This window comes from Salmo trutta, chromosome 28, assembly GCF_901001165.1.
Source record: "Salmo trutta chromosome 28, fSalTru1.1, whole genome shotgun sequence".
Taxonomy (NCBI): Eukaryota; Metazoa; Chordata; class Actinopteri; order Salmoniformes; family Salmonidae; genus Salmo; species Salmo trutta.
This window is the reverse complement of record NC_042984.1, coordinates 35,343,611-35,359,971: the sequence shown is the minus strand read 5'-3', so window position 1 is coordinate 35,359,971 and position 16,361 is coordinate 35,343,611. Positions and strand designations below refer to the sequence as shown.

At 43.7% G+C, this 16,361-nt stretch overlaps 1 protein-coding gene across 3 annotated transcripts in view; it reads left to right on the top strand.

Moving 5' to 3' along the window:
- The window catches only part of gpr153 (G protein-coupled receptor 153), a 53,904-nt gene that overhangs the window by 14,072 nt on the left and 23,471 nt on the right, over positions 1-16,361 (top strand). For 2 of the 3 annotated variants that reach the window (XM_029719791.1, XM_029719793.1), the window contains exons 2-3: positions 6,483-7,147; positions 13,712-14,141. In XM_029719791.1, coding sequence (XP_029575651.1) covers positions 6,759-7,147; positions 13,712-14,141 — 819 coding nt within the window. In that variant the 5' untranslated portion in view covers positions 6,483-6,758. Of the gene's footprint in view, positions 1-2,815; positions 2,831-6,482; positions 7,148-13,711; positions 14,142-16,361 lie in introns of those variants that run through there. The other variant, XM_029719792.1, reaches the window with a different exon arrangement.

The window sequence follows — 16,361 nt, the reverse complement described above, 5'->3', positions numbered from 1 at the left end:
ATATTTTGATTTGTTTAACACTTTTTTGGTTACTACATTATTCCATATATGTTATTGCATAGTTTTGATGTCTTCACTATTATTCTACAATGTAGAAAATAGTAAAAATATAGAAAAACCCTTGAATGAGTAGGTTTGTCACAACTTTTGACTGGTACTGTATATCTACAGTATCTATCTATCTCTATCTGTGATGATGTGATGCATTCTGTAGCCCCCCCCCCCTCCCCCCGTGTCTCACTAAGCTTCACTGACAGATTTGCAAAGCACTAAATTACTCATCCAAAGAGTAGGAGGACGTGGGACTAAATCTTGGCTCCTTATGCAACACTTTGTTTGAGACCATTGAAATTATTTTGATAGGCTACTAGGCTTCCACATTGCCACAGACAACGCTGGCATTGTATTTATTTGTTTAATGAAGTGAACAACATGTTAGACAGTATGTTTATATTACAGATACAGCATCATTTGATACATCATTTGGCATCACTCTGTATCTGGTTCTTATGTCGGTGCACATCCTGCAATTTATTTAATCTATACTCAGTGATATTATGGCTCGCCAGCATTTTCCTTGGGACATAGCCATAAGTAAACTGTATATTTATGTAATGAGTTGTTGATTAAGCAGGTCCACTGACTGGAAATATTGATGAAGCCAGACTGATATCAGATGATTTGTGGACTTTGGCTTTGGGGGATGTTTGGCCTGCAGACTTGGGCTGGCGCCTTGCTGCTTTGGCAATGTCGCCGGCACACAAAGGTCTAGAGAAAAACTGAAACATGGACAAAGAGGAGACTTTTAAATAGCACTTTGACAGTCCATCAGAGTTGGACATTTTACCTTAAGCTCCTGAATGGCTCAGACAGACAGCACTGATTGGGAGCACAGATTCAGCTGCAGAACAGCGCCCATGGAAGATTGTAGGGCTTAAGTGACTCGCTCAAATGCAGGAGAGGCTATCTGTGATCTACCTTGCGGTGGCCAGTTCATCTCCCCTATTGTCCAGCACGGGATTCAAACTGGAAACCTTCTGGCTTCTGGTCCACTCCTCTAACCTCTGAACTTCCTATTGCCCGAGATCAGAGGAGATGTGAAGGAGGAAGCACCCCACTACAACTGTCCCGTGTGGCTCAGTTGGTAGAGCATGGTGTTTGCAACGCCTGGGTTGTGGGTTTGATTCCCACGGGGGACCAGTATGAAAAAAATTATAATAATGAAATGTATGCATTCACTACTGTAAGTTGCTCTGGATAAGAGCGCCTGCTAAATGACTAAAATGTAACTGAAGCCACATAATGACAAGCCAATACCCCATGTGTCTGTCCACTCCCTTCCACATCTCTGAAAAAGCCTGTCAAAAACAGACCAGGCAAAAAAGAATGTAGACAAACAATATGTGCAACTTTGACGAATGACTTACAAACTATCCTGAACAAAAATATAAATGCAACATGTAAAGTGTTGGTCCCATGTTTCATGAGCTGAAATAAAAGATCCCAGAAATTTTCCATACTCACAAAAAGCTTATTTCTCTAAATTTTGGTGCACAAATTTGTTTACATCCCTGTTAGTGAGCATTTCTCCTTTGCCAAGATAATCTATCCACCTTACAGGTGTGTCATATCAAGAAGCTGATTAAACAGCATGATCATTACGCAGGTGCACCTTGTGCTGGGGACAATAAATTGCCACTTTAAAATGTGCAGTTTTGTCACACAACACAATGCCACAGTATGTCCAACCGGCCTCACAACCGCAGACCACATGTAACCACGCCAGCCCAGGACCTCCACATCCGGCTTCTTCACTTGCGGTATCATCTGAGACCAGCCATCCAGACAGCTGATGAATCTGAGCAGTATGTCCGTCTGTAATAAAGCCCTTTTGTGAGGAAAAAAATCATTCTGATTGGCTGGGCCAGCTCCCCAGTGGGTTGGCCTGGCTCCCAAGTGGGTGGTCCTATGCCCTCCCAGGCCCACGCATGGCTGCACCCCTGCCCAGTCATGTGAAATCCATAGATTAGTGCCTAATTCATTTATTTCAATTGACTGATTTCCTTTAATGAACTGTAACTCAGTAAAATTTTGAAATGGCATGTTGCGTTTATATTTTTGTTCAGTATAGTTCTAATGTGTTTGCAACGACATCTGGATCAAAATACATCTTAGGAGTCTTTTCTCCTCTGAGTCAAATAATAATATTCAACCAGGCGAAAAAAAAAAATGGGTAGTTGAAATTACGCATCAATATTGTATTGTATAGATGTTCAAAATATAGGCTAAGCACAGAGGAGACGACGACCAAGAAAATGATATTGTCCCAATAAATAATTTCTTATTATTGCGGTTTACTCCCACTGCCACAGGGAACTAAGCATGCCACATCCATCCAGCGGCGCAATCAGATATCGTTCAGTTACTGCCTCTCTTCGCGGCGAGTAGGCCTACATCCTATGTGATACGGAGCATTGTGGCCTTAATTAAATGGGGAAATTGACGAGCTATATAATTTCTTATGACTCATTTTTGTAGAGATGACACTCCATTAGTGGTGTGCACCGCCAGGTGTCAAATATACGTTTTTTTTCTCCAAATAGGACAAAGGATGCGCACGCGCGCTACAATAATGGCCACTTACAGCTTTGCTGATACTGTTTCAAATCTGCCCGTTCATTTTCGAAATCACACTGTTGAATTGATGTTAACAGTCGACCGTGTCGTTCCTCAATTCGGAATGTAAGGACTGACCACGACTTTTGTGGACTACAGCAAAAGTAATATCAAAGAAAGATTGGAATAGTCTGTGAGCGGAATCTTTCATAAGGTAAGAATACAACATTAGCCTAAGCATCCACGCATAATTCACGAGGCTGGATGGTGATTAGATTAATTTAGCAAACCTATTTAAATGATTTATGAACCAGATAAGTAAAATTCATTCCTGGCTCCCAAGTGGGTGGGCCTATGCCCTCCCAGGCCCAGCCATGGCTGAGCCCCTGCCCAGTCATGTGAAATCCATAGATTAGGGCCTAATGAATTTATTTCAATTGACTGATTTCTTTATATGAACTGTAACTCAGTAAAATCTGTGACATTTTTGCATGTTGAGTTTAGATTTTTGTTCAGTGTAATATTGCTCAATTGCTGCACCCACAATATTTTCAAATCAAGATTTCGTTAGAATTATGCTCTAAGTGCATCTCATGGGTAAGTTTGGGAGGCAGCTGTGACCTGGGCATTTGGATAAGGCTGGGTTTACATCATTATGAATGTCTGAGCCTTCTGCTTATAAAAGGACTCTAATGGCTCCAGCCTGTCTGTAGACACAACTAACAGCGCATGCTGACTGTTAGTTACCTTTGGTATACTGTTGGAGTGTTGTAATTTGTAGAAGCTTCAGGTAAGTGAAGACATCCTGGGATTCGTCATCATCTTTCTAATGGATAGCAACAATATCTTGAGCAGTATTGCAATAATCTTCCACTTATTTTGCAGGTTAACGTTAATTGGAATGAGTCTTGTCCTGGAGGCAGAACTGAGCAATTCCCGCTGGATGGGCCAATTGCAAATTCAAAAGTGGCTATATTGTAAAAAATGAATGAAAGCAAAAAAATTGCTTTTTGATGTTAATTTAAGGTTGGGATTAGGCACAAGGGTTAGCAGTGTGGTTAAGGTTAGAGTTAGGTTTCAAATCAGATTTTATGACTTAGCGGCTGTGCTAGCTAGTGACCACTCTGCAGAGCTGCGTCCAGTACAAGATTAACGACGAAAAACTCTAACCTGCATTTATTTCCCAATTAGTAACCTCATGCTGTGCCTGCAGTACACTACCATATCGGCTGTCATCAGTAGGGCTTTGAATTGCCAAGGACCTCAATATACGATATTATCACAATACTTAGGTGCCGATACGATATGTGTTGCGATTCTATATATATCACGATTTATTTACAATTCTATAAGTATTGCGATTCTATGTTCCTAACATATTGCTCACTATATGTCTGCTGCAGAGGGACAAGAGAGAGCCATGAGAAAACAAGTATTGATCAGACATATAGTAAAAACATATTGGCTCACAAAAAGATTGAGGCCAAGCTACAAAAGGAGAAATACCAGAGTTTTGGACTAGGTACAAACGACTAGCCCTAGCTAACGTTAACTACCTACAAGAAGAAGAAAAAAATAGAAAAAAATGATATACTTTATATATTTATTTATTTATTTTGAGAATCGATACTTAGAATAAATATAATCTCGTCATAAATGATATTGTGATACTCTACTGTATCGATTTTCCACCATCACTAGTCATCAGTATAATGACAGGGTTCTGACATTGACTTGCCTGCCTGCAGTGGTGTGCTGTCTCATAACCAGCAGTTATCCAATAAGTGCTTGCTAAATGGGAATTCAGTCAAATATCAGCCAAAAGTTGATGTTAATCTGATGTCTTTACCCAGTAGTTTCCCTTAGTGTAGAATGTAGTTGGTTGATTGATTGAATGAGGGATTGATTGATTTAGATGATTAAAAACACAGTACTCTGTAACATAACATACACTATATATTCAAAAGTATGTGGACACCCCTTCAAATTAGTGGATTCGGCTATTTCAGCACAACCCGTTGCTGACAGGTGTACAAAATCAAGCACACAGCCATGCAATCTCCACAAACATTGGCAGTAGAATGCCCTTACTGAAGAGCTCAGTGATTTTTAACATGGCACCGTCATAAGATGCCACCTTTCCAACAAGTCAGTTCGTCCTGCTAGAGCTGCCCCAGTCAACTGTAAATGCTGTTAATGTGAAGTGGAAACGTCTAGGAGCAACAACGGCTCAGCCACAAAGTGGTAGGTGACACAAGCTCACAGAACAAGACTGCTGAGTGCTGAAGCGCTTCAAAATCATCTGTCCTTAGTTGCTGCGCTCACTACCGAGTTCCAAACTGCTTCCAGAAACAAAGTCAGCACAAGAACTGTTCGTTGGGAGCTTCATGAAATGGGTTTCCATGGCAGAGGAGCTGCACACAAGCCTAAGATCACCATGCGCCATGCCAAGCGTCGTCTGGAGTGGTGTGACGCTCACCACCATTGGACTCTGGAGCAATGGAACGTGTTCTCCAGAGCGATGAATTACGCTTCACCATCTGGCAGTCCAACGGACAAATCTGAGTTTGGTGGATGCCAAAAGAACACTTCCTGCCCTAATGCATAGTGCCAACTGTAAAGTTTGGTGGAGGAGGCATAATGGTCTGGGACTGTTTTTCATGGTTCGGGCTAGGCCCCTTAATTCCAGTGAAGGGAAATCTTAACGCTACAGCATATAATGACATCCCAGATGATTCTGTGCTTCCAACTTTGTGGCAACAGTTTGGGGAGATTTTGGAATGAGATGTACGACGAGCAGGTGTCCACATACTTTTGTTCACGTAGTGTATCTTTTTGCAATGCAACCCTGAATGTGAAGCTCATACCGAAAGCTAGCACCACAACAACAATGCAACAGCTGTTGGAGGCAGGAACTCGGATAAGTTGGCTAGCCTTTGTACGAGAGGCCTAAGCGATGACATGTCACTCATTTTGAGTGTCTCTCCTTGGGGTACGGCCCAGAGCACATCACTCTTCGGACAACAAAACAGACAGGAAATAGAAGTGAATTGACAACACTCCAGCTGCGCCAAGTGTTTTACGCTTCACTGTGGTGTGGGGGAAAACGGATCTCCTTTGTGTATTCTCTCTAGCAAGGGCAATTTGACAGAGAAAATAGCTTTGAATGCTGATCAAAGAGCATAATGCAGTGTACACATACCTGCGGATGGCTGATGTGAAAAGAGTGGCAAGTGGATTTTCTGGGGTCATATAGTTGTTCATACAGACATGTTATGGAAAACAGGGAGGTGATTGACACATTGTCATATGTCCTATTACCATACTGGCCGTATCTATTATTGGGAATAAATGTGATAAAAATGTATTCAATGCAGTAGCATCTTGGTATGCTACTGTATTGAACTATACAATATACTTTACACCACCGCCAGTTTGAATCAGGAGCAATAATTGGATTTCGTGTTACTGTCACCATTTCATTATTTCCAGATGGTGAAATTCCCCAAGTTGGGGCTAATTGCAGGACATGGCAGTGAATGGTGAAGCCTACCTTAGAGCATCCGTAGCCTACCGTAGAGTCTAGTTTTGGATTCATCCAATGAACCTAATAGATGGTCGAAATTGTAAACTCTGCTGGAGTGTGTGGTCAAATTCTCTTTGGTTGCACATGAAATTAACCTGCCTTCGCTTGCACCATGTTCACCATAAGTGTTTTACAATGAGTGGCCTATCAGTTGATTATTAAAATTGAATTGGAATTGTTATGTATTGAAGTAATGTGAATGTAAACTATTACTCCTTTATCATCTCTCTTTGTATCCTTCTCCCCTCCCCTCTTTTCTCTTCCTTTTCACCTTCTCCAGGCCTGTTAGCGACGCTGGCTGGGCTTGGCCACTCCTCCCCAGTCTCTCCCCCTCCTTCACCCTCCCCTTCTACTCATTCTCTCCTGCTGCTGCCACCACCATGCCCTCTGTCCCCTGCTGCACCACCTATCCTGTGGAAAGTGCCTGTCCGCCCCGGTAGGATGCTCGAGTCGCCCTGCTGTGCCCTGCGCCCCCTCCTGCCCGCCTCCACCACTACCAACGCCGTTACCTCCTCCTCCGCTGTGACCTCTCCTCTTGCCGCCGCCCCGCCCCCCGATGGCGTCGTCCCCGCGCTCCGCCATGGATGAGGATGAGGTGAGCGAAGTGATCAGCACCAACGCGCTGGCCTGGCTGGTGTGCTCAGCCGTGTCCATCCTGGCCAACGCCTGGGGCATCCTGAGCGTCAGCGCCAAGCAGAAGAAGTGGAAGCCGCTGGAGTTCCTCATCTGCACGCTGGCCGGCACGCACATCCTCAACATGGCCATCCCCATCACCATGTACTGCGTCATCACCCTGCGCCGACAGCACTCCAGCTACCAGTGGAACGAGGGCCTGTGCAAGGTGTTCGTGTCCACCTTCTACACCTTGACGCTGGTCACCTGCTTCTCAGTCACCTCACTCTCCTACCACCGCATGTGGATGGTGCGCTGGCCCGTCAACTACAGGTATGTGTGGGGAAGAACTGGCGTCTAGTTTGACTGCTTCTCTCTTGCTGTGTGTTGTAACTTTTCCATTGGTTTCTTTTTTGTAAATAATAAAAAAAAAATCATTTTATATTTTTCTCACTCCATATACAAACTTATACATACAAACAATAACTTCCAGACGCACACAAACAATGACTACGTTTGTTTGTCTGGTTTCTACAGATGCTGTGAAATGTTGCACGTCCAAAAGAAAAGTGGAAAGGCATACAGTGCATTCGGAAGTTATTCAGACCCCTTGACTTTTTCCACATTTTGTTATGTTACAGCCTTATTCTAAAATAAAAAATAAATACAAAAAATCCTCATCAATCTACACACAATACCCAATAATGATGAAGCGAAAACAGGTTTTTATACATTTTTCCAAATGTATATAAAAAAAAGAAATACCTCATTTATATAAGTATTCAGACCCTTTGCTATGACACTCAAAATTGAGCTAAGGTGCATCCTCTTTCCATTAAACATATCATCCTTGAGATGTTTCAACAACTTGATTGGAGTCCACCTGTGGTAAATTCAATTGATTGAACATGATTTGGAAAGGCACACACCTGTTTATATATGGTCCCACAGTTGGCAGTGCATGTTAGAGCAAAAACCAAGCCATGAGGTCGAAGGAATTGTCCGTAGAGCTCTGAGACAGGATTGTGTTGAGGCACAGATCTGGGGAAGGCTACGAAAACATTTCTGCAGCATTAAAGGTCCCCAAGAACACAGTCGCCTCCATCATTCTTAAATGGAAGAAGTTTGGAACCCCCAAGACTCCGCCGCCAGGCCAAACTGAGCAATAGGGGGTGAAGGGCCTTTGTTAGGGAGGTGACCAAGAACCCAATGGTCACTCTGACAGAGCTGCAGAGTTCCTCTGTGGAGATGGGGAAACCTTCCAGAAGGACAACCATCTCTGCAGGACTCCACCAATCAGGCCTTGATGGTAGAGTGGCCAGACGTAAGCCACTCCTCAGTAAAAGGCACATGACAGCCTGCTTGGAGTTTGCCAAAAGGCACCTAAAGTACTCTCAGACCTTGAGAAACAACATTGAACTCCTTTGCCAGAATGCCAAGCGTCACATCTGGAGGAAACCTGGCACCATCCCTTACGGTGAAACATGGTGGTGGCAGCATCATGCTATGGGGATGTTTTTCAGAGGCAGGGACAGGGAGACTAGTCAGGATCGAGGGAAAGATGAACGGAGCAAAATACAGAGAGATCCTTGATGAAAACCTGCTCCAGAGCGCTTAGGACCCCAGACTGGGGCAACGGTTCACCTTCCAACAGGACAACGACCCTAAGCACACAGCCAAGACAACGCAGGAGTGGCTTAGGGACAAGTCTCTGAATGCCCTTGAGTGGCCCAGCCAGAACCCGGACTTGAACACGATCGAACATCTCTGGAGAGACCTGAAAATAGCTGTGTAGCGACACTCCCCATCCAAACTGGCACAGCTTGAGAGGATATGCAAAGAAGAATGGGAGAAACTCCCCAAATTGTAGCGTCATACCCAAGAATACTTGAGGCTGTAATCGCTGCCAAAGGTGCTTCAACAAAGTACTGAGTAAAGGGTCTGGATACTTATGTCCTGTAAATGTGATTTTTTTTAAATGTATAATACATTTGCAAACATTTCTTAAAACCTGTTTTTGCTTTGTCGTTACGGGGTAGTATGTGTAGATTGATGAGGGGGAAAAATGAATCTATTTTAGAGTAAGCGTGTAACATAACAAAATGTGGAAAAAGTCAAGGGGTCTGAAGATATTTTCGAATTCACTGTATATACAGGGCAGCCATTGATTGTGCTTTTGGTCCCACTTTTTTTTAAGTGGTGCATATGCCTGTCTTAATGGTAGTTAAATAATGTTGGGAGATCGGGCAACAATGTAAAGCAAAAAAAATACAAAAAATAGAAAAGGTGCAGTGTAATTGGTAGACATTGTTACTTAGTAATTACAACCGTTACACCTGGTCGTGGGATTGCAAAGTTACATTTTGTCATGCATTAGATAAACCACAAATGATTAATGACCTTCCACTAGTCTAGAATTATTGTAATCTACATTGTGAGTTTATTTGCAAATCTACTAACAGCTAGCTATAACAACAGTTTTACAGTAAATGACATTTTTCTACAAGACATTCAAGTAATTCAATGCAGCCTCCCTCTGACAAAGCATTCAGCTACAGCGACATCATATAATTTCGCCAAATATAGCCTAGGCTACATTATCTCTCGCCCAGAACACATAGTCATACTCATCCTTTCCAACCATGCCAATCATCATTTCAAAAATCTGACTGAGTGTCTGATGGACTTTGATTCATAGGGTTAGAGGAAACGGGAGAGTTAGTGATGCGTTCCCAGTGAATTCACTTTATCCTGGACACATCTGTTGGGTGTGGAATCCAGGTAATCCCGTGTGGGGCTTGACTTGCTAGACTGTGAGAGCATCCGCTGCATCACTTCCATCCAGCACCATCTGGCTTCCACAACCATCAGAAGTAATGTGATCCTCGTTGGCGCTACTTGAACAACACAGGAACCATGACTTAGGGTCAAAGTCGGAAGTCCAACTTATCTGAATGATCTGTTCTGTGCTATTTCTACCTTACGTGCCCCTCAATAAAGATGTTTCAAATCTCAGACCTACAAGTACATTGTAGGACTAGGAGAAACCTGGCTGCGTTTGTCAACTGCGGTTTGTTTAAAAAAATATATATATATATTTTTCTCCCCAATTGGTAGTTACAGTCTTGTCCCATCGCTGCAACTCCTATACGGGAGAGGCGAATGTCGAGAGCCAGGTGACCTCCGAAACATAACCACACCAAGCTGCACTGCTACTTGACACAATGCTCACTTAACCCGGAAGCCAGCCGCGCCAATGTGTCCCGGGAAACACCCTATACCTTGCGACCGTGTCAGCATGCATTGCGCCCGGCCCGCCACGGTAGTTGCTAGAGTGCAATAGGACAAGGACAACCCGGTTGGCCAAACCCTCCCCTAACAACACTGGGCCAATTGTGCACCGCCTCATGGGTCTCCCGGTCATGGCCGTCTGCGACACAGCCTGGGATCAAACCAGGATCCGTAGTGACGCAGTTAGCGCTTAGATGCAGTGCCTTAGACCACTGTGCCACTCAGGAGGCCCCAACTGCGGTTCGGTTTTGACAGTTATTTGAATAACAGATTAAAAGTGAAGTTTGTGCTTTTAATTTCAAAATGTTTGAAAGTTATTATTGTTATGCAAATCTGTCCCCATGTTGATCATCAAAAAGTTCATAACAATCATTTGTAGATGAATGCATCTGAAGAGCGATGTAATTGCAGGCCAAGTGCACATGAACAAACACATTTTAGTGCAAAAACCATACTGCAAACCAAATGAGTTTGGGGGTGGGTATCAAACCAGCTTAAGAGTAAAATTTCAACCACTTTGAAACTGAATGCCATTTTAGAATGTCAGAATCAGCCCAATGAAAACAGGGAGATGGAAACTGTGTGTTGATGACAATGAGATTAATGAAATGGTGTGTATTTATAAGGATTCTCTAAATAGCCCTTCCTGTGCACAGATACTAACTTATTCTAGCTCCTATTGTCAAATTGTCTACAGATGTTCAGATCACAGTTAACGAGGCCAATTTTCCAGCCCAGCAGAGACAAGGTTTTTGCCAAAAAATACAATTAACAACATTTTTGTTTACCCAACAACTGGTGCTTGTCCTCAATTATCTTTACCTAATATCATTTCAGAGTAGCTGAAGCTATGGGTTTGTGTCCAAACAAATCATCCCAAATTGTTGTGAAAAAAAGAGAGAGGGGGATAGAGAAAGAGCAAGCAAGAGTCAGTTCTAGACCTGAAGCTTGATTCACAATAACATTATCCATCTTCTGTCACACATTTTTTTCAATGTAATTCCACATGTAACCTCTTTCTATCATGACACAAGGCGAGACCCAGATGCCCACACAGGAAGCAGATGGTTGGAGTCTTACGATGTTTAATAATCCAAAAGGAGTAGGCAAGAGAATAGTCGTGGACAGGGGAAAGGTCAAAACCAGATCAGAGTTCAGGAGGTACAGAGTAGCAGAAAGGCTCGTGGTCAAGGCAGGCAGAATGGTCAGGGATGCGGGTACAGAGTCCAGAACAGGCAAGGGTCAAAACCGGGAGGACTATAAAAAAGAGAATAGCAAAGGCAGGCGTACGGGAAAAACGATGGTTGACTTGGAACATACAAGACGAAATGGCACAGAGAGACAAGAAACAGGGATAAATACACTGGGGTAAACAAGCGACACCTTGAGGGGGTGGAGACGAGGACAGGTGAAACAGATCTGGGTGTGACACTTTCATCTTTCACCTGAAACACACCCATTTTCCCCTTTTGAATGTACATGGCCGTGTCCTTTACCTGACGTGAGCATACTGAAGGCCTGAATTATGAATTTTGCCATTGTACTGGAAACAAATACTTCAGCATCTGTTCTCATCAGCCAGTGCTCACTATCTCTCAGGAGTTTTTTTCTCTCTTCTCTTCTCTTCCTTCCTCTCTTTTTATAGTAATAGATTCAAGCAGCTTGATGACGTAAATCTCTCTCTTTGCTCCCACCTCAGGCACTTTGAGGAAAGGCTAGCGATCTGTGACTCGCAGCAGCTAAGAGACCCACTTCTTTAGCACAGCGATAAAGGCAGATTAATGCAAACATGGCAGACCCAGGGCTGCTGCCTTCCTCTATGCGTTGTTCCCATAACCCTGCATACATGTAGCACAGACCAATTCAAAATCTACCATTATATATTTTGTAATACTGTATACTTTACTTCATTTGGTGAGGTTGGTGTCATTCTCTGTGCAAAGACACACGTACAATGTCTCTGTGAAGCGAGGGAGATTAATCAAAGGATGTGAATGAGGGTAAGAGGAGATGAGAGAAGAGGGGGATGGACGAGGCTGGCTTTGATCTCTCCCCTGAAAGAAAGCTTGGGTTTACCGCCAAAACTCCTCTCGGACAGTTGTGGTAGGCTATGGGGGTTGGAGGAGGGGCATCCTGAGCCGGAGAAACTCTGAATATCTGCCTGGATACTCTTGAGTCCCTTTATACCGTAGCCACTTTCTTAAAACAACCCCCCAAAAATCATACAATCGGGTATCCATAAGTAAGGCAACCAACCAGAGGCCTTTGCAACATAAACCGTCTCATGATGTCTTCAATTCTTTCTAATTTAGTTATTGAATTTCAGGGCTCTGTTTAATCAAACTCGCACTGGTGTATTTAGACAGTGGCTTGAATCGTGGTAAAATAAAATCACTGAATTATTTTGGGTACATTAAAACCACTAATGCTTCCTGAGACTTGCTTTTCAGTGTCAGGGCTTAGTTCAGTCTGTTAGACTGAAGCGTTACTGATTCTGCCATAGAGATGTAAAGGTAATTTCCCATTGAGCCGAGATATGCAGCGTTTACCGTGAATGTGGTCTTTAAATTTCAATCATTCTGTAAATCTGAACTTCTGCGATGCGGATCGAATAGAGCCCTGAGAAGTGCAGCAGTTTTTAAACCATGACACTGCATCAACATTGCAGTTCGATTTGAATTCCAGACTCAGTCTTTGTGCAGTTGAACTTTGTGAATGTGCTTTCATATGCTGCAACTGTGTGTGTGTCTTAGTTCAGGTAAAGCCTGTGTCGCCTGTTGTAGATTGGGGTGGCAGAGTAGCCTAGTGGTTAGAGTGTTGGACTAGCCAACCGCAAGGTTGCAAGTTCGACTCCCTGAGCCGACAAGGTACAAATCTGTCATTCTACCCCTGAACAAGGCAGTTAACCTTAACTCGCTGTTCCTAGGCTGTCATTGAAAATAAGAATTTGTTCTTCACTGACCTGCCTAGTTAAATAAAGGTAATATATGTGTTAAAAGGAGAAATGCCCCAGCCTCCTGCAGTATTTTCTTTATGTGTGCCATGCACATAGCAAATGCATACTTCCAGAGGACACTAACACTCTGAAGAAATTGCTAGGCTAAAACAATTAGTTAGAGGTGAGGGAGAACCCTTTAAATAGACCAAGGAGACAAATATACCAAAGGGCATGGCAATGATCTGGGTCATCAACCAACCATTTCTATTGATTTCCTCTCCTACTCTCTATCCAATTGAATGGTGTTATTCATAGAATGATATTGAAATAAGTAAGTCTATTCGTGTAATATTGATTTGATTGTAATCAAGTTCTCTCAGACCGATCCTTATAATATCATGAAGCTCATGTAGAAGTTTAGATTTTGTGGCAGTTTTATTATCGTGTCCTCTGATGATGTGGAGTAGATCTTCAAACATCCCCCCTCCTCTTCCTCCCCCAAGTTGAGTCTAATAATAGGAATCGTGTAGGAATTAGACATCACTTTGCAAGCCACGTGGAGTGTGGTTTGCAGAGCCAGGAGTTTCAGACCACAGTTTAAGGGAATAACTATGACATCAAAGATAGGATTATGTTATTTACAATCCCCCTCTTCCTCCCCCATGTAGGTTGAGTAATACCAAGAAGCAGGCGGTGCACACGGTGATGGGCATCTGGATGGTGTCCTTCATCCTGTCCACGCTGCCCGCCGTGGGCTGGCACGACACCATCGACCGCTTCTATGCCCGCGACTGCCGCTTCATCGTCACGGAGATCGGCCTGGGCTTCGGCGTGTGCTTCCTGCTGCTGATCGGCGGCAGCGTGGCCATGGGCATCATCTGCATCAGCATTGCCCTCTTCCAGACCTTCGCCATCCACGCGGGCCACAAGGCCGACAAGAACAAGTTCAACGTGCCCACCATTGTGGTGGAAGACGCGCAGGGCAAGCGGCGCTCGTCCATCGACGGCTCGGAATCGCTCAAGACCTCGCTGCAGATCACCTACCTGATCAGCGGCATCGTCTTCATTTATGACTTCCTCACCGGCTTCCCCATCCTGGTGAGTTCAGCTTCAAGTTTTAATAGTGATATGCACAGGATACACATGGTATATACCGTCCAATGAAATGCTTACTTGCAGGTTCCCTCTCGATAACGTAACAACAATAAGAAATAATAAAAGATAAAAATAAGAATAACCAGTAAATGGCTCTCTGGTAGAATATAATAAAATGTTCAGCATAAGTATAATATAGGAAAGGCACTCAACAATTGATAGTAGAATATTTACACGTGTGTCGGGAAAGGGGGGATTGGAGAGCAGGTGTTAAAACTGTTTAGCAGTAATAAATAAAAGTCTAGTAGCAGCAGTTGTGATGTGTGTGTTGCATGGGTGTGTATGTGTGTATGTGGATGTGTGTGTGAGTGAGTGCATGTGTGCTAAGTTGCGGAGAATCAGTGCAGGTGGTCAGTCCAGTCTGATGTCTTGTGGATGGAAACTGTCTCTGAGCCTGTTGGTATCAGACCCGATGCTCCGATACTGTCTGACGGCTTGTAGATAGAAACTGTCTCTGAGCCTGTTGGTATCAGACCCGATGCTCCGATACCATCTGCCCGATGGTAAGGAAGTGAACAGTCTGTGGCTGTGGTGTGTGGGGTCCTTGATGATGCTGTGGGACTTCCTCATGCACTGTTTTGAGTGGATGTCCTGGAGGGCCTTGCGATTGTGGGTGGAGCAGTTTCCATACCAGGCCGTGATGCAGGTGGTCAGGACGCTCTCGATGGGTGCAGCGGTAGTATTTGGAGAGGGGGCATGCCAAATTTCTTTAGCCACCTTAGGAAGTAGAGGCGGTGTTGAGCCATCTTGACAAGAGTGGCGGTGTTGTGTTGTTTTCACGTTTAAAATTGTGTGTGTGTGTGTGTGTGTGTGTTTGAATGTGTGTGTGTTTGTGTGCAAAACATATATGGGTTTTATGGAGCCTTTCCCACATCCTATCTGGCACCAAAATTGTCACATGAACCAATAGAAGACAAACTCCTTCAGGTCGGGGGGGGGGGTTGATAATACATACAAATGATAATACATACAAACTCAGTTATACAAGCCTTGTAGTTGGTGGTTTGAATTATAGAGCTGGTGTGTGCTGTAGCTTAATCCATTTCTGCCGTCGGTAAAGGGTGTAATGGTTCACCAAACACGGTACGTATTGCGATTTTGGGGTCACGGTTCAGTTTTTGGTACAAAGGGAGAATTACATGCCATTCACGATGTTCAGCGTTCACAATGTTCCTGGCATTGTCTGTTGGGACTCTGGCATTGTCTGTTGTTTCCACTCTGCTTTTGTAACCATGTGGGAGGTGGGAATTTACCAGTTGTGAAGTCGTAAATAGCAGTTGGATGTATTCAAGTTATTTTAACTCGTTGAGAAATGCCAATTGGCTATCATGCGTGTAAACAAATTATAGAGTTGAAAAAACACTTTAAGAGATTGCTTTTTATGAATAATGTTTTGCTGTTGCATTTAACTGCCAAAAATGCTGTTATAGAGGCAATTTCCTTAGTATGTGACATCAGAGGTCACCATGTAGGAGAAGTGGGTGCTCAAGATGAGTTTCCCACAAGTAATTACCAGTTGGAAGGCCGTTCAAGTGGATTTTTACCAGTTGTATGTGGTAAATACCGACTTGCATCTTGGTTACGAACGCACCATGACACTGTCAGATGATTCTCATAAAGGGGGTGTGCCTATAGCACAGTACATCTCCCATTCCAGGTTAATGTTATGGGCTGTCACTGTTAAGTAAATGCAACACAGAGTGCATTGGCCAATTAGCAGGTACTACTTGTTTGCTGAAATGGGTGCAAGGGAAGTTTGTAATGTGTTTCGAGCACTTTCAAGAGTTGCTGACGACCACCGGAAAACCACAGAGTGGATAAACCGTGGCAAGTGGATAAACCGCCTCTACCCTCCGTTCTATTGGTGAACGTGCAATCACTGGTCCCCACAGTGACCGTACGTACATATCCCAACCAGAAGCCATGGATTACAAGCAACATCCGCACTAAGCTAAAGGCTAGAGCTGCCGCTTTTAAGGAGTGTGACTAATTCGGACGCTTATAATAAATTCCATTACTCCCTCCATTGAACCATCAAACAGGCATAGCGTCAATACAGGACAAAGATTGAATCTTACTACACCAGCTGACACTTGTCGGTTGTGGCAGGGCTTGCAAACTATCACAGATTACAAAGGGAAAACCAGCCGCGAGCTGCCCAGT